Raw genomic sequence first — 19,260 nt, forward strand, 5'->3', positions numbered from 1 at the left:
TGTGGCTTTGTTATATTGTACAATATATGTCAACATTTCGAAAATCTGCATAACTTAAAGAACCAATATTGCCCAAGTGATAATGTACAATGCTATAAAATAATATGTGCATAAAAGAGCCACTCAGGGCTTCTCTGGTAGTGCAGTGGTTGAGAGTCCGCCTGCCGATGCAGGGGACGCGGGTTTGTGCCCCGGTCCGGGAAGATCCCACATGCCGCGGAGCGGCGGGGCCTGTGAGCCATGGCCGCTGAGCCTGCACGTCCAGAGCCTGTGCTCCGCAACGGGAGAGGCCACAACAGTGAGAGGCCCGCATACCGCAAAAAAAAAAGAAAAAAAAAAAAAAAGAGCCACTCAAAGTGCAAGAGACACCAATGGGTTTTAATGTACCAGAGTATGGAAAATTCAGCAATATGGTTTCATATTCCACATTGCAATTAACCTGTAAGAAATTTCCTCTTGTAAACCTGGTGTAGTATCAAAGAATATCTGCAATTTTCTGGAAAGTTATTAAAATACTCCTTCCTTTTTCAACTACGTATCTTTTTAAGGTCAGCTTTTCTTTATATACTTTATCCAAAATAATGTATCACAACAGATTGAATGAAGAAGCAGATATGAGAATACAGCTGTCTTCTATTAAGCCAGACGTTAGAGATGTGCAAAAATGTAAAGTGCTGCCACTCTTTTCCCTACATTATTTTATTTGAGAAAATATAGTCATTTTTCACAAAAATATGTTACATTAACATGTAATAGGTTTATTATAATATTTTTATATTAATTAATAAATATTTTAAAAATTTTCCCTGCTTGAATTCCTGATGTGATATTTTCTTTCTATCTGTCTCACATGTATCAATAGATATACTCCATCCATTGTAAAGCAATTATACCCCAATAAAGACGTTAAAAAAAAAATAGATATGCTCCACATAAACAAAAGCTCTTGGTGTCCACATAGTTTCTTTTTTTGTTGTTCATAGGTTGTTGTGAACCTCAATAGCTTTTTTTTTTTGGTCGCACCACATGGCTTGCAGGATCTTAGTTCCCTGACCAGGGACTGAACCTGGGCCCCCAGCAATGAAAGTGCCGAGTCCTAACCACTGGACCACCAGGGAATTCCCCTCAATAGCTTTTAACAATGTAAAGGGATTCTGAGACCAAAAAGTTTTGAGAACTGATGTTCTAAATCAGTGTCACTCTTGGATTCCATAGGAGGGAGATAGAAAAAGCAATCCATTAAATAAATACATAACAAATACCAACTGACAGTATTAATTCAAGAATTTATTTATTCATTCCATAAACACTTACTGAGTATACAGTAACTTCAAGGTCTTGTGTTAGGTGTGGACAATACTAAGAAGCACAGATAAGAATTCTCAGGCCCAACTACTCAGGGTCTGGTGGTAACTGCTATAATAGAAGTATGAACAAAAACAGTACCAATAGGGAGAGAAGATGTCATCTTTTAGAAAGAATGACAGGGGATGCGAGATATGATGGAGAAAATGTTGGGGGAGAATTTTAAAAGCCTGAAGGATGAAATGAGCATTCTTTTTTTGGAGCGGGAGGGAAGTAGGATCAGGCTTTAAGATCAGTAGCAATTATTAACCAAGTATCCATGTGCAAGGCACAATAGGGGATACAAAAATATCTATAGTCTTCCAGGAAACTAGAATTAAGGGAAAAAAGCATCAAACAATTATCAGAAAGAGGAAGATAACCAGAAGAGCAGAGTGACATGAAGACCAAGGGAAGAGCATCAAGAAAGAAGACATGATCAGATGCTACAATATATCAGGAGGAACAAGAAATATCATAAAGGAAAGTTGTAAATAGAAATATTAATGCATATAACTGAAAGTAGAAATACACATTGTCCGTCTACTACTCATTCACACGCATCAGGCAATCCATTCATTCAAGCAGCAAGTACTAAGCCACACACTATATACCAAGCCAAACAGCCAATGGAGAATATGAAATGGACACTGTCTAGCAAAGTTTTGGATCCACACACATTTAACTATTTTGCACTGTGGTAAGTGCTAAGACAGAGCACTAAGAGAAATAAGAGAAAGAGCTGTGGGTCCTCAGAAGCCAGAGCAATCAATGCAGCTTGCTGAGGAGGGTGTAGGAAGAAGGTTAAAGGGGAATTAGATATGGTTCCACAGAGAAAGTGACATTTGTACTAGATCATGAAAAATAAGGTGGGTTTGACAGGAGAGTGTTTGTGTGTGTGTGTGCATGCGTGTGTGCACAAGCACGTAGTGTAAAGTGAGTGGTTATATTAGTCAAGGTCCCAGCAGGAAAAAGATGGCACTCTAACAGGAAAAATAAGGCAAACATAACAACAGGAATGCCTAAGAAGTTAGGCTAAGGGAAATCAGGGGTGTTAAGGAAAACTAACAAGGGAAGGGTAGAGGGAAGCAACCAATTGCATCCTAGCAGGGATGAAGCCAGGCAAACAATACCCTAACCATACTCTCCCCCCACCCTCTAAATCTCCTGCCCATGCCTCCCATTGGCCAAACCGAACTGAGAGGCCAAGGGCAGAAAAGCGTGCTGAGGCAGTCCATAACGGTTAGCCTCCAGAAGCACAGGTAGAGAAGGGTGGAGGAAACCTGGAGGGACAATCAAACGGGAATATTTCAGGTGAAAACAACAAAGACCTGGATCTACAGAAGTTCCTGCTGAGGAATGGGGAGTAGGGAGGAAAAGCAATTTGAGTGGATGGATGAAGCATGAGGCTAGAAGTCAGAAAGATTTCTATAAATAGCATGCTAAGGAGTTGGGACACTATCTTCAGGCAATGGGGAACCATCAAATGGTTTTAGACAGAGGAATGGCACAACCATATCTGTGTCTGTGGCTCTGTAGCAGCTCCCCACCCCCCACCCCCAGCAGTTTGATTCCTGATACAGAAGTCAGACAGACCCGGGTTGTATCCTGGCTGGGCCCAGGCAGAAGGTAGAAAATACACCAGTTATTTGAGCAGAGAAAATTTAACATACAGAATTGTTAACTGGGTAACTGAAAGGTAAACGAGAACTCCAAGGTATCATGCAGGCAGCAACTGTTGGAAGCAGCTACCACCAGTAGGATGGAAGAAACACAGAGGCTGGAATTATACCTCTTGAGAACGGAGTGCTACTTGGCTAGGTTGGTGCCTCTGAGGAGGGGGTGCCATGAAGCAGGTTCTGCAAGTACTGGAAGAACTGCAAACTGGATTCAGTTGCTCCCACAGGAAGGACCTGCCACTGCCGCGGTGAAGAAGTGCTGCTGGCATGACACTGACAAGCAGAAGCAAAATCCACAGGCAGCAGGGGGAAAGAGGCAAGTTGCTTCTTCCCCTTCCAGACTTGCAGTTTCCCTCTGGCACCCCTCATCAGTGTAGCCCACCAGGAAGCCAGCTGAAGAGCAGGATGTGGTCTGCCCAGCGCCAGCCCCAGCACCGCACAGCAGAAGGGTGGGTTGAGATCTGGGGAGGGGGGAGAAGAGTACCAAACTGACAAGACTACTGGGAGGATTAACTGAAACAAACTATGTAAACTTGTTATAATGCCTGAAACAAAGTAGCTATCCAATAAAAGTCAATTCCCTTCCTCATTCCCCAAACTGTGGCAAGAGCTAATACATGAAGACAAGGATATGTGAGAGTTCAACAGTGCATGTTCCCTATGAGGCATCCAGATTTTCTTATCTCTGATCAATTATCATATATCAAATGGTATGTTAGTCTTATTAGGTTTTAACCTATCCATTTTGCAAAGTTTCACAATCTCCACACCCAGTTCACACACGCACGTACACATGGATGTGTATGCATACATGTTCCCCTTAATCCCAAACAAAATTCTCCACAATGAAGGCAAAAGATATAAATGTGATCAAAACACAGAACTGGATGAACTCAATACCAATAGTAGGAAGCAGAGTACTCTCAATAATGTTGAAAAAAGTATACATCGAATAAAATTTTAGTGTTTTGATTTAAGCTATTTTTCAAAGCCGTAAAAGGAGGAAATGATAGTGGGTGTGGCACTGATGGGAAGCAAAAATCACTAATTTCATCTGGGACTTCATTAAGAGAAGTATGGTGTCCAAAAAGAGGCAAAGAACAACACATCTTTACTCAGCTCTGGACATCACATTTTAGGATGGACAAAACAAACTAGAACTTGGTCAGTGGCTCAGAGCTAGAAAATGTGTTGGTTAAAGGCTAGTCTTTTCACAAATGGTTGAAAACACTCATCACATTTCATTTAGAAGAGAGACACTGATGGTGATTATGTGGACCTAACACTCCAGTGCTGCCAAACAAGGAGAGTGAATTCAGAAGCTTCACAACGCAATGGATCAGATTATCCTCTGGAAACGTAGCTCAAGAGATTTTCCTGTAAAAGTGTGACCACTGAGGCTTGGGAATCCCAAATACAGCCAAGGTGATTTGGGGGGTGAACAGAGTCAGGGAAGAGGTAATAACTAAGCTGAAAATGGAAAAACTATTTAGAATTCTGCTTAAAGAAAGAATGCGTTATCAAAAGGGAAATATTCAGCGTAAAGGCTAGAAAAAGACAACTTAAGTGGAAAGAATGAATTGGTACATTTCCAAGAAAGAAAGGGGGAAATCACCTAATTTGATTTGTTTGTTTTGATTTTACAACCCTCTTATAATATAGTTTCCCACGTAGATTTCCCCACAGATAGAATATAACTGCAGCACACGTAGATTTCCCCACAGATAGAATATAACTGCAGCACACGTAGATTTCCCCACAGATAGAATATAACTGCAGCACACCAATTCCAGTTTGTCTGACTTCACTCTGCTCAGAGCTTTCTTTCTCCTTCAAAATTCCAGGAAATAGTTTCCCCATTTTTATGGATAAATAAATTGAAATTTGGCTAATAAGTAGCAGAACTGTGATTCACCTCCATGTGTAACTGACTTTGCACTCCATCACAATCAGGAGAGCCGGAAGTCCCAGAAAACAGAGAGAGATGTACAAGAAAGTGGTGACAATCTGGTAGTGAATATCGCAAAGAAATGAAGAAGAATGAGGGCTGAGAAAAATGCCCTTATATTTAGTAGCCCAGAGGACTTGTCAGCAAAAAAGTACCAGAAGCCAGACTACACTAGATTAATAAGCAAGAAAATAATAAAGAAACAGGCGTTGAGCATAGAATACTTTTTCAAACAATCTGGCTGCAGAACAAAGAACAGTGTCATAAAGAGATCTGTTTCACTTTAGCCCTAATAGGCTCTTTCTGCCAGCCATTAAATATAGCCACTCTGCAGAGAGCTATGGGAAAACCGGTGAAGATCCCCCAACCACAGTGTCAGTCCAGAGGAACAGATTCTCTGTAAATGGAGAGATTGAGATGGGCATCTTACTCTGTGAGTGAACATTTTGGGTCCAAACAAATGGGTTTCTTAGAGTCCATTTGTTTTTTACTTTCAGAATACATTTTCCATGATGAAAAGCCAGTGGGAAAAATGCAATTCAGTTTACAATGTTTTAAAAAACCACTTTTCTGGAACATATATGTTTAGTTAACTGACAATTTAATAACAATCTCTTGGAAAGAAGGCATATGTTTATATGTGAAATGATAAAATGAATTTTTTTCTTTCTTTTGGCAATTCAACTTTTTTCCCCTAAGAGAATGATGATTATTTCTCTTGGTGCTCATGATGTTTTAATATTAACTTACCTTTTACTGAGAAATTTTATATAATGGGATCCCTCCCAGTGAATTTAAATATAAGAAAAGTCTTCAATCTAGAATTAAAATATCTGTTTAATGTCTCAAAAATACCAGAAGCCTCTATCACAGTCAAAAAAATGTGTACTTCAGTAGAATTTACAGCAGGGGTTGAGAGAACAGTGCATAGTTTAAAGTACATTTCATAGCTTTCAATGCTGCTAGAAAAAGCATTCCAGCCATCTAGGATATCAGAGCATGATTTTTCTTTTTTTAATGATAAGCAGATTTCAAATATCAATGTTTTATTATGTTTAAATTCCAGCCCTTTTCCTTACTGTTCACAGTTATGTATCTGTTGGTATATGGAAATGAGACACACCAGAAATTCTGACCCGTGATATGAAGCAGAAATGCATAGCCACAGTGTGTTATCTTTTACTAAATTATAGTTGGCACACAGATAGAATAAGATTTGGACCAATCTTTTTGGTCCTTCTTACAACAAAGTTGGCTAACAATTGTCTGATTCTTTCCTTCTTTTTTATTTTTCCTCTCCTCACCCTCCCCCATGTCTGGAGCTTGGGGATAAATCAAACCATCTTATCTAAAATTTTTTTGGTTGACAGAAAACTCAAATATTTAAATTGAATTCCTTATGGGGCTACCCGCTTTTTTTTTTTTTTTTCCCCCCGGCTCTGATTATTTTTAAAAGATACAGAGCTTTAGAAATGTAAAGTGTTTTGATCTTTCAAGAGTCCTGCATTGATTGAGCAATAAAAACTGATTTATGCTCTGTGATAGCATCATAAGGTTTTATCACTGCAATGCAATATAAATTAACCTTATCACCCAGACCCTTTGCACATTCCTACTTTTCTCTATTCATGATGTGAATTAGTTCTTATTTCAACATATTCACAGATAAGGAAATATTTTAGGTAAACATATGTTATTAATGTGTACCTATAACTGTGGAAAGAAGAGAAAAGCCAAGAAAAAATGAAAGGAAGGAAGGAAGGAAGAAAAGAAAGAAAGAAAGAAAGAGGGGAGGGAGGGAGGAAGGAGAGAAAGATACAAGAATTAGAGTCGAATGCCAGGATGATCTCAAAGAAACAACTTTATTTCTACTTCAAAACAACATGTAGGACTCTGCCCTTGGTTGTATGAAGTTAGGATAATTTTATAAATAAAAAGCATATTCCCTCACATTAGAATGTCTAGATTGGAATTCCAGTCCTACTCCTTATCAGATGTATGGGCTTGGGCAACTTAATTTTTCTCTATTCCAGCTTCTTTATCTGAAAAATGGGATACTCATAGCACCCGTCCCAGAATTACAGTGAAGATTAAATAACACATGTAAAGAGTTAGAAGAAAACCTGGCACATCATACGTGCTCAATAAATGTTAGTTATTTTCACTTTTCTTATCACCCTTCATGTTCCTTAAAGCCCTCATATATAATCACCTAAGACACTGAAAGTTATGATTTTTGTTCATATTATTACCCTCTAACTTTTTTCCTTCTAGGTTCATCCACATTCTTTTCCTTCCAAAATTTTGTTCTTCTATTTCAACTTGACAGTTTGATTTTTTTTGTACTCGTTAGGAATCAAGAATTTGGGTGAGAAATCTCAACAAGAAAAATTTACCCATCTAGTAAAATGTACTAATATTTATTGGATACCTAAGAGCAGATTATAAGAGAAACCTTATTTTTTAAATAGAGAAATAAACTTTTACAAGTTTCCAGAAATAAATTCTACCTATTAAAACCAGATTCAATATCCATATCTAAATATTTCCATACTAATAAAATTATTTAATTTAAAAAGGGTAAAACCCCAGATTCCTTTTCTCCAATAAAAACATTAGTTCTCTGACATTTTAATCCAAAGAAAAAAGCCATTTAAAATTTAAATTCCTTGCAGCCCCATTTTTCTAATACTAAGGACAAAGCTCCATGTGAAAAAAAAAGGAAATGAGAAAAATCAGGCATTTCATACTGTGGTGAAGAAGGGGCAACACTGATGTGACCAGACAATCGGCAGACCACTCTAAGGGTGAGAGGCCAGGACAGAACGTGTCCATCTCCTCAACTGATTTGTCAGCACAGTCATTCATTCATCAAGTCTAAACTAATAAGCGATCACTTCTCCACAGTAAGTGTGGAGGTGGAGGCAGGGGTGTAGGAGTGGGACAGAATGAAGGGGAGGAAGTTCACACCAATTCTGAGAGTTCTAGATCAAATAACTAACAACATGATGCCTTGTAAGCAAGGACTCTGTTGGACTTCCCAAAGTTGAGTCTAAGAAAAGAGCTCACGGTTGAGCCCCGAGGGCATGTGTATAAATTCCTTCCCCACTCTTTCATCAGTTTATAAACGTCTTCAGTACTTTTACCTAGATGCCATGCTGGCTAGGTCGGCCCACAGATCAGAGCAGACTTAAATGAACTTCCTCAGAGCCGGCGGTCACTGTCTGTGGGTAAGTGGATAACTTACCCATACTCATCTTGATTGGCAGGTTTTCTCTGCTTGCTGCTTCCACTAGATGTCTCCGGACTTCCATCACTGCCTCTTTGTGCTTGGTGTTCAGTAAGGCTTCCCACAGGGCTTTGGCTGCCTGGTCACTGCAATAAAACCACAGAAAGAGCTTTAGGTAAATTTCTACTGGATAACGGAAAGGGCGGCGAGCAAAATAATTTCTTAAGCATCTTTTCTAAGTACTAACGTAGTTCTTCCCACTGACAGTTTTAAGTATTAGGATTAAATAAAGAACATCTCACCCGTTCTAATCAGCACAAAATATTGAGAAATTAAGGAAACAATAAAATCAAGCCACCTAAAAGGGGGGGCATGCTGTGCTATGAGAAGTATGGGAAAACTGTATGACATTTCTTTTTTGAGAATTTGCACTTAAAAGTATTTCAGAGTATAACTGAACATTGCTAGAGTAACATATAAATGTTATGTAAGCCAAAATTAAATACATGTCCAAAAATGATGTATCAGTGATTACAAGCATATAAATTTCAGGTAATGTACTTGTCTGAGAAACAGAAGGCAATCAGCAATGAGAATTTCTATTCAAAAACTACTCAACAGAATTCCTAACAAGTAGATTTCCTAGTGAATGACAATCAGGAATTAGACTATGAAACGATGGCCTTAAGTAGCCCACTTTGGGCCTTGGGTTGGAAGGACAGCACTGACAAAGCCCTTACAGTTAACCGTTGATAAGAGCACGAAGCAGGGCATTATGCAGGGTCTCATCTGGGCTCACTTCTCCAACAGCCCTCTGTCTCACCCAAAGTGCCACATCCCCATTATAAATGAGTACAGTGTTCTTTCCGGAAGATCTCTGCATGTAGCCAAGTATACACATTTGTAGTAACGTTTTAAAAACTGAGCACAAAGAAACAAAGATGACTTCTTTCCCTTTCTAAGGACATTTTCCTCTACTTAAAGCTCCAGAAACACCTCCTACTATCCAGTTAGCAATAGTTTAAAAATTAATACATTTTTAAAAGTTTTATCTTAAAAGTTGTATCTAATAAGATATTAATTTAGCTCTAAAATTATACCTAATAAGGTTTATCTTTCACATTTGAATTTGATTTGGAATGATGTATTTCAGACTGAGTTTAATGTCTGACACATAATAAAAACAACTACTATTTAATGAAAGGTTATTATTATCTATTTTTTCTGCGTTAACTAACATCACTGCTCAACATATTCCACTTCTTTTGATCTGACCAAAACTGTCATCATTAATATTAAAATTAATATTCTAAGCTTAATTTAAATGAGCAGGTAACTGCATGCCAAGTCCTATTCTCCGTGGTTGGAATATAGAACAAAACAGGGCAAAAGCTTTCAATGATTTATTGTCTGGAAGAAGAGACAGACATGCAAGCAAAGTTGCTCCATGCTAAGGTGGAAGGGGAGGGGCAGTAGAAGCAAGTGTAAAAGAGACGGTGGGAGCTACTCTAGGAGGGCCCTGCCTTCCTTGCCAAGGCTTGTTGACTTCAGTCTGTAAGTGATGAGCAGCCAATCAACATGAGATTGATTTCACTTTCGGAGAAGGGTAGCATAGTTCAGCAGTCATGAACAAAGTCTTTGTCATCACTCAAAACTAGGTCTATACTTACAAGTGGAATCTAAAAAATAATACAAATGAGTCTATTTACAAAACAGAAACAGACCCACAAACACAGAAAACAAACTTATGGTTACCAAAGGGGAAAGGGAAGAGGGGGAGAGATAAAATAGGACTATGGGATTAACAGATACACACCACTATATATAAAATAGATAAGCAACAAGGATTTACGTATTGCACAGGGAACAACATTCAATAACTTGTAATAACTTATAATGGAAAACAATCTGAAAAAAAATATATATATATAACTGAATTACTTTGCTGTACATCTGAAACTAACACAATATTGTAAATCAACTATACTACAATAAGAAAAAAAAATTCTTTTTAAAGCTAGGTCTATTTGCTATGGGGCTTTGGGAGAGTTACTTAATTTCTCTAAAGCTCTGAAGGCAATGGAGAGCCACTGAGGAATTTTGAGCAGGGGAGGTACACTCCTCCCAGTTTCCCAAGTTTATGGTCTGCAATCATTCCCTACTTTTATTCTCCAAAGCACCCCAAGCCACAGGGATTTCTTCTATACTCTCAACTCTACATACAGAACCTCTAGAGTAGAACTCTACTGCCGCCCTCTTTTCCATGAGAATAATACAGTGTCTCCAAGATCACAGTATGTCAGCTAATGCTGTGGTTGCCCCATCAGACTACTGTAATGGTTAAAATATGGGTTCTGGGGTCAGATAAATCTGAGTTCAAATCCCACCATTCTCCCTCACCCACAGCAGCTCCATGGCCCCTTTGAGCCTCCGCAGGCACTCCAAGCACAGGGACCTCTTTCCCTCCTTTGCCAGGAATGCTCTTCCTACCAACATCCCTCTCTCTCTGCAGATGTCTGCTGAGATGTCACCCTCACCACCCGTGTAAAAGAGTAACGACAGCCCACTCCAGCAACTTATTCCAGCATACCCTTCTCCCTCACACGGTTTTAGTGTCCTGCATAATTCGTATTACCATCTGATTCATTCTACGTTTCCATGTTTCTCTGTTTCTTGTTTAGCTCCCTTATGGAATATAAAGTCCTTCTATGAAAGCAGAGATTTTTTTATACTCATTGCTAATTCCCCACTACCTAGAATAGGGCCAGGTACACTCAACAAATACTGAATGAACAAACAATGCTTGCTAGTTGCATAACCTCATGCATGTAACTAATCCTCTCTTTTCCTCTGTTTTCTCATCTGGGAGATGGAAGTAACACAGTGACCACCTCACAGGGCGGTTGAGGGTTAAATAAGATAATGCACATAAAGCAAATGTGAGGAGTTGTGTGGTGGTGGTGGTTGTTACTATTATTACTATTGCTGTGAAAGATACTGTCTTAAAATTCAATATGCTCAAGGGTTTGTAATATATTAAATGAATCCACTTATACTGAGTATGTTTTTCATACAATCTCGATTTGTTCACGTATACTGAAGTCACCTGGGACTTGTACTCTCAGGTTCTTTTCTATTAAAACATTAAGAAGAAATATATAGTTTACATGGTCTCTGACACCGATGTGAAGCCAGGTCACGAAAATTGCTTTGTCGATATAAACAATTCTGATTGTCTAGATACGACAGTTGCTAATGTCTACTTTCTCTCCAAATCAGTTTTCTGAACATATACGCCCGCATTACACATGATCATTTAAAGTTTACCAAGCTAACATTCATGGACTAATTCTGGTTCTCTGAATAATCAGCACTGAAGAAGATCAAAGTCATACTTACCGGCAGCTCTGTGTCCTGTGCCCACTTCTTCACTAAGTCATTCTTACTGCTGCTTGGTGGCTTACACATGTACTCCTATATCTGCATCTGAGTTGAGCTCAGGAGTTAATCACTGCCTTTCTCTAATATCCTCATAAAAGCTGATCCAATAGACATTTCACACTATTGAAGTTCCACATGAAATCATGTGAAACTTGGACACATGAGGTCCAATTTTATAAGTCAAGGAAAGTTCACTGAAATTCACACTATAATTATGACAGTATATTTTATATAATTCTCTATCCTCTCCAAACTAGTTTCCTAATGAGGGAATAAGCAATACACAGAGGGCTATCACAAAAGGTTCAGAGCACTAGTGGTAGCAGCACTGTAGGCTGGTAGAAGCATGGGTTCTGGAACCCAACCACGAAGGGTTCTGGCTCTCCCACTTGCTGGCTCTATGACCCTGGCAGAGTTAATTAACCTGTCTATACATGTTTCTTCCTCTCTTGTCTGGGGATGGTAATAGTACTTATTCAGTGGGTTGTTATGAGAAATGAATGTGCTAGTATATCTAAAGACCTAGGACAATGCCTAGCACATAATAAGTGCCCAATAAACACAGCAGCAGCAGCAGCAGTAGTAGTAGTAATAAAAAGATCCATGGTCAACAGACAGCAGAAAGTAACACAACATTGTAAAGCAACTATGCTCCAATAAAAAAATTTTTAAATAAAATAAATCACTAAGATTTCTAGGGAAAAAAAAACCAAACAGACATAGAGAACAGACTTGTGGTTCCCAAGGGGGAGGAGGGTGGGGAAGGGATGGACTGGGAGTTTGGGATTAGCAGATGCAAACTGTTATATATAATGGATAAACAACACTGTACAGCACAGTCCTACTGTATAGCACAGGGAACTATACTCAATATCCTATAATAAACCATAATGAAAAAGAATATGAAAAAGCATGTATATATAGATGTATAACTGAGTCCCTTTGCTATACAGCAGAAATTAACAACATTGCAAATCAACTATACTTCATTTAAATTTTTAAAAAAATCAGTGGTCAGGATCTTTTCATAAGATATATAGAAGGAAGCCTGTTTTAGAAGTACATTAGTCTCTTCCACATACTTACATACACATATGGATAACCACTGTCAGTAGGTTCATTTTCTAATATGAAAAGGTCAACAATATATAATGCAGAATTCATAATGAAACATATTAAGTCCAACTCAAGCAATTGCCCTACATAAGACAGTTTGATGTGAAGAATTCTGATTTTCAGGAATAAAATAAGAAACTTTACTACAGATTACTTAGAGAATCAAAGCTACAGGGAGTTAGAGTTTTTTGTACAAAGATTTTTAAGCAATGATTTTGGTGCCAGCTTCTTACCTCATCAATTTAATCCTGAAAATCTGTAGACTGCACACTACAAGACATTTTAAAACTACAATTGTTACTTTTATGAGGAGTTCAGGTTCTATAAATATTTCCAGACTGACTTATAAAGTGGATGTACAACTTTTGGGGTAGAAGTGAACATCAGAAGTAATGTTAATCATCTTTACATCTTCAGCAGGATGCTACCTAACCCAAAACAAACAAATGTAAATCTATTTCTAGTTTTTGAAGGCATCTAAAAAAAATTTTATAATATGCCTGAGAAAAACACTACAGCTTCAAACAAATCAAATTGTTATTAGATACTATTTATACCTAATCTAAACTCTGTGCTCTACTGTAAACCTACTTCATCTTGCTTAGTCTTTTAGCCTTTTCTCTTAAATTCAGGAACAGCTGGACAACATCTTTTTAATAATTCGGCCCACCCAAAAACAATTTCTTTTTTTCATGGCTGACTTAAGGAAGAGTTTTTAAAGGTAAATAAAATATAATATTAAAAAATACTGTTAAATACCATCACTACATTCCATTTTAGAAGCATTTCAGAATTAACAAAACAAGTTCTTAGGTCTCACGTGATCCTCACCTCATGAGCTAAGCCAGTATCACTGCCCCAATTTAAAGAGCCTCAGAGGGACTTCCCTGGTGGCGCAGTGGTTAAGAATCCGCCTGCCAATGCAGGGGACATGGGTTCGATCCCTGGTCCAGGAAGATCTCACATGCAGCAGAGCAACTAAGCCCGTGAGCCACAACTACTAAGCCTGTGCTCTAGAGCCCGCGAGCCACAACTACTAAGCCCACATGCCACAATTACTGAAGCCCGCTCTGCAACGAAAGAAGCCATTACAATGAGAAGCCTGCATACCACAACGAAGAGTAGCTCGCCACAACTAGAGAAAGCCTGCACACAGCAACGAAGACCCAATGCAGCCAAATAAATAAATAAATAAATAAATAAATAAAATAAGGAGCCTCAGAGCAGCCAACTGACTTATGTAACTACACTCAACCTATAAATGGCAAAACCAGGACTCATTCCCAAGTGACTGGCTCTGAGCCAGTAATCTTTCTACTATACCATGCCATGCCTGTATTATGCAAATCATCAGGGAGAAACCATTATTTATAATATCAGTTATTTTAAGCTTTTCATGTTAGCTTTCTTTTCCAATTTTTAATACATCCTCTATTCTCCCTTTAAAGTCACATGTGGGCCCACGAAGGATAGAATGGGACAGAGTGAAGAGCAAAGTAGATTCACATTAACTCATAAGCGGGTCAAGCTCGCTCTCAAGATTTTACACATTTTTTGTTTCAAACAATATCATACTACTCTCCTTGTGGGTCACCATTAGCCATTGACAGTCACTTGTGACACAAGGCCAATCATGTCCCACTTTTAGTCAACTTTCTTCTTTAAATGTTTCTAAGAAGACTTCGCTGAATTTTAAATCATTCTACGTATATATCATTTATATAACTGAACTGACAAAAAACTAAAGTCTAAATTGTCCTGAGGTATTATTAGCTCTTATTTGATGTTCATTATCTGCTTGGGAAAGAAAGAAGGAGAAATAGCCTCTAGCTACTCTACCACACATAAAACTGAGATAAAATGAAGCCACTTGCCTAACACAGCCTACAGTTAACAATAAAGGAAGGAAGATTTACACTCAAAGTGCCAGGGGCTGCTTCTGTGACCTTGGGTAATTCAGTTTACTCTCTGGGGCTTTACATCTCCTTATAAATATTTTTATTTATTGAGAACTCACTATGTCACAGGCAATATGACCATATTATCTCATTGATCAGTAACCCTCCAGGATAAGAATCATTGCCCCATTCAAAGGTGAGAAAGCTGACTCTTAAAGAGATAAAATAATTTACCCAAATCACATAGCCAGTAGATAAGGATTTGAACCCAGGTCCCTGTGAACTCCAAAATCCAACTATTAACCATGATTCTACACTACTCTGTAGACAAAGGGTCAAACTAGAATGCTGACTCCTGAGATTCCTTGGGTCCTTAACAAGCTGTATTCATATGGTTTCCCTTATACACTGGTACTCCAAGTTCACGTGTATGAATTTGATTAATTTTGTAACACTCAGTGAAAGATAGGGGAATATCCTATGCTGTTACTTCTTTTATTACAACCCTTTTTCTTTTTCACAAGTCCAGTGGTAGTAAGAAAGAGAGTTAACAAAAGAATATTCCCAACAGCTTACGGAATATTTTAAACAATTTTCTACCCTTTTCTCTGTTTTTAAAGTTAAGTTTTCCAATGAGATAAACTTTATTTCACTGTAGCTACTGGAATACAACTTTGTTTCAATAGATCCCTTGAAAGATATAATATAAAAGTAGAATATTTATCCTATGAAAAACTCCATTTTATTACTATGAAATGTGATTAGTTTCTATATTGTTAGTAACTTACAAAAGATGTCAAATACATACTGAATTTATGTCCTTTTTTAATAAACTGATTATCTTGTATCCTTAAAAGTCAAACTATTATGACAAATTATCATGTTTGAAGAAGACTACAGGCCAGCAATATACACATAATAATAACCTGCTAGAATTAGCTTTGTTAAGTCTCAGGAGACTTCTGTACAGGAAGATATGGTCCTTTCAGTTAATTCCTGACTTTTCATTCACCAGAATTACTCAACTATGAATGAAATCTTAGAAGCTGTCTCCGTTTGGCATGTATGAAATGTCAAATGCAGTCTGCTAGAAACTAACAGGAAATATTCATCATCAACTAAAATATAAAAAAGACAGTATTAATTTTTAAAAAGTGGCTAAATGTTGAATCATGGTGCTACTTCAATCAAACGGAAGGCATGCAATTAAGAGACTGAGTGGGGGTAAAATGTGAAGATACACCATTATCTTATGACTAAACTCAGAGAAATGGTTTCTCCATGGCATGCACAGGAAGCTAAGTTTACTCACACAATTTGCAATAACAGTCACAGTATTCCAACAGAAATACAGTGATACAACAACAACAAAAACCACCAAATAACCATTTTCAACTAATTTTAAACAGAGGGCAATCTGAGTCATAGTTTTTCACAGCAGGTTATAATGGTTTCCATCAGTGGTGAGCTTAATGAGCTGTGAAGGCAGGTTTGTTAATTAAATTATTCACAGAGGTTTCAACAGTCATCTTTCCTCTTGACTACTTTTTAAAACAATTACCTCATCTTAAACAAAATTATCCGTTAGCCTTCATCTCAACAGAAGAGAAAACAGCTAAACACAGAGGATACTGAAGTAGACCCTTGGCACTGGAAAGCAGTTTTGTTGATTCTTTCTCAGAATATGAGCACTTCCCGTAGGCCGGGCACTCACAGAGGTGCTGCAGCCACAGCTGTGAGCAGTCTCCAGTGCCCTGTCCTCACGGAGCTAACAATCCAGCAGGGAGGTTGGAACTGAGCATGTGCCTGAAGACTGGGTGACAAAAGCACAGAAAGGAAGCTCAGGGAGAGAGTAGAACACCGAACCTGGTCTGGGTGTGAGAGTGGAGGTCAGAGGGTAGCTGAGGATGTGACAGTGAGGCCTGAAAAATGAGCAGGAATTAGCCAGTCAAAGAATGGAGTAAGATCAGTCTAGGTAAGAGTAGCATCATGGGCAGGGGTTCTGAGAAGAGAACTTGAGACCTTTTCAAGGAAATGAAAAAACGTATGAATGGAACATGAAAATCTAGATGGACACTGCCCTCAGCATATGTCAAATTATCCAAGGCCTGAAGCCACATTAGGGACGGTAAACATTTTTTCAAGGGCAACTGAAGGGTCTTCAGCAACAGACTGACCTAATCAGATTTGCATTATTAAAAAATCACTCTGGCCCCATTTTAGAGACCGGATCTAAGGACTGTGCAAGAGGCTATTGTACGGTGAAGGCAAGAACTGATGGCTTGGACTAGGGTGAATTCCTAAAGCTATCACATCATATCATTCCCCTGCTCAAAACCCTTCCACGTTTCCTACTACTGTTACACTGAAATCTAAGTTCCTTATTTTGGCCAACAAGCCTATATACTTTGGTGCTTTTCTTTATTTACATCTTCATCTCTCAGCTTCTCACCTTCTCAGCTTCATCCATTAGGTCTCAGCCTCACTGGCCAGATTTCAGCCCCTTGAATGGGTCATAGTAGGTTCCCAACTCAGGGCCTTTTTATAGGCTATTCCCTTTGCCTAGAACCCTCTTCCTCTAGATGTTCATTGATTAGGTCTCATTCATTTAACAAATATTTATTGAGCACCTACCAATGTCAGTTCTATTGTCAGAACAGCTCAAGGCTTCCCTCCTTGACCACTCTGGCTAATGTGGTACTTTCTATTCCAAATCCCACTTGCCCTATTTTAAACATTCGTCACTAACTCAAATTAGGTATTGTTAAATAGAATTTATTTTAATGAATTGGGAGGAAATTGGTCTCAGGGCATTAAGGAAAGAAATATTCTGGCTTTATCAGAATGTCAGCATCCTGTGCCCATGGGTGGCAGTGCACTCAGACCATCAACACCCCATGGGCCATGGACTGTGCCAGTCACTGAAGGTGTAACAGCGCACAAGGGTGAACAAGTCAGGCACAAACCTTCTCTCAGAAAGCCTCCAAAGCCCAGCTGGGGAGAACAGACACTAAACTACTAGTTATAAGCTAATGCACTAAGAGCTGTTATAGGAAATAAAAGATGAGGAGAGGAAAAGAGTAACACCTGGGATGGCCAAAAGGTGGAAAAGCAGGACATTGAGGACCTAAAGAAGTTTAGTGTAGCTGCAGCCAAGAGTGTGAGCACATAGGAGGGAAGGGAAGGAGGTGGCAGGAAAAGATGGGGAAGGTGACGGCTGAAAAAATAAGCAAGGTGCAGATCTAAGAAAGCTTTCTAAAACAAGCTGAAGTTTTACTCTTTACTCAAAGGGCAACGGAAAGCCACCAAAGGATTTTACCAGGACAGGGTTAGAATCAGATTTATTATTACTTGCAGTTAAATGTATGTATAAATAGCCAGTCTTACAAAAGTAACTCCCCAAGATGGACATTAAAACTATAATGCTTTCAAAGTATGCAGATAAAATTTAATTTTTAAATATAATCCATTTATTTCTTCCTATTGAAGTTTCTTCTGTTGGGTTTTGTTCATTTTTTTCAACAAATATGAGTGCTTACTTTGCACCAGGCCTTTTTCTTGGGACTGGGGATACATTAGTGAACAAAACAGACATAAAACCACTCCCCTAACGTAATTCATGTTCTGAAGTTTATTTTCCAAACACAGCACATGAAAATCATAAAACAAAAGGAATTCAAATCAAAGCTTCCTTAGAAATCATCCACTGTACTTTCTCTTTTACAGAAAAGAAAACTGTGACTGTGAGAAATTAAGTACCTTGTTCAAGGTCACAAAGTTTTGGTGGAAAAGCCACTATACTACAATAAGTAGAAAACAAAAATTGCACAGAAGCTGTTCTAGGACCCCCAAAAAACCACATCAACACAATCGGCCTTTCTTGTTCAACTGAAAGGAAGAGACTGTTTTAAGGAGGTATTGTATCCACTGTCCCATTTCTTAAAGAACGTTCCCATAACTATCAAATACATTGCTGAAAAAGATAAGATCCCTTCAAAACGTTAAATTCAATATTGCTTTGAAGTACATTTCAGGGAAGGAGCAGAGTAGAATGGAAAAAGCAGGAACCCTGATGCAGCTCCAATATATGATCAAGTCACTTATATCTACTCCCCAAGTCTCATCAATCCTATATATCTCTTAGGAAAGTGACTTTCATTATTTGCTCAGGATATTCACTTAAGAATAAAGTACCATACAAACTTACTTTGTACTGTTCTACCTGAGGAAAGAGCTGTCATTTTATTTATTTATTTGTTTATTTGTTTATGGCTGCGCTGGGTCTTCATTGCTGTACACGGGCTTTCTCTAGTTGTGGCGAGCGGGGGCTACTCTTTGTTGCAGTGCACGGGCTTCTCATTGTGGTGGCTTCTCTTGTTGCGGAGTGCAGGCTCTAGGCGCGTGGGCTCAGTAGCTGTGGCTTGCGGGCTCTAGAGAGCAGGCTTAGTAGTTGTGGAGCACAGGCTTAGTTGCTCCACAGCATGTGGGATCTTCCCGGACCAGGGCTCGAACCCGTGTCCCCTGCATTCACAGGCGGATTCTTAACCACTGCGCCGTCAGGGAAGTCCCTGTCATTTTAAAAGCATGAATAAATGTATTATCTGT

General features: G+C 38.6%; 1 protein-coding gene across 1 annotated transcript in view; it reads right to left on the minus strand.

Moving 5' to 3' along the window:
• Nucleotides 1-19,260, minus strand: part of SCFD2 (sec1 family domain containing 2) — a 394,032-nt gene that overhangs the window by 338,478 nt on the left and 36,294 nt on the right. Inside the window, exon 3 of the mRNA XM_082838240.1 lies at nt 8,219-8,346. Coding sequence (XP_082694366.1) covers nt 8,219-8,346 — 128 coding nt within the window. The remainder of the gene's footprint in view (nt 1-8,218; nt 8,347-19,260) is intronic.

Source organism: Leucopleurus acutus (assembly GCF_964270905.1).
Source record: "Leucopleurus acutus genome assembly, chromosome: 4".
Taxonomy (NCBI): Eukaryota; Metazoa; Chordata; class Mammalia; order Artiodactyla; family Delphinidae; genus Leucopleurus; species Leucopleurus acutus.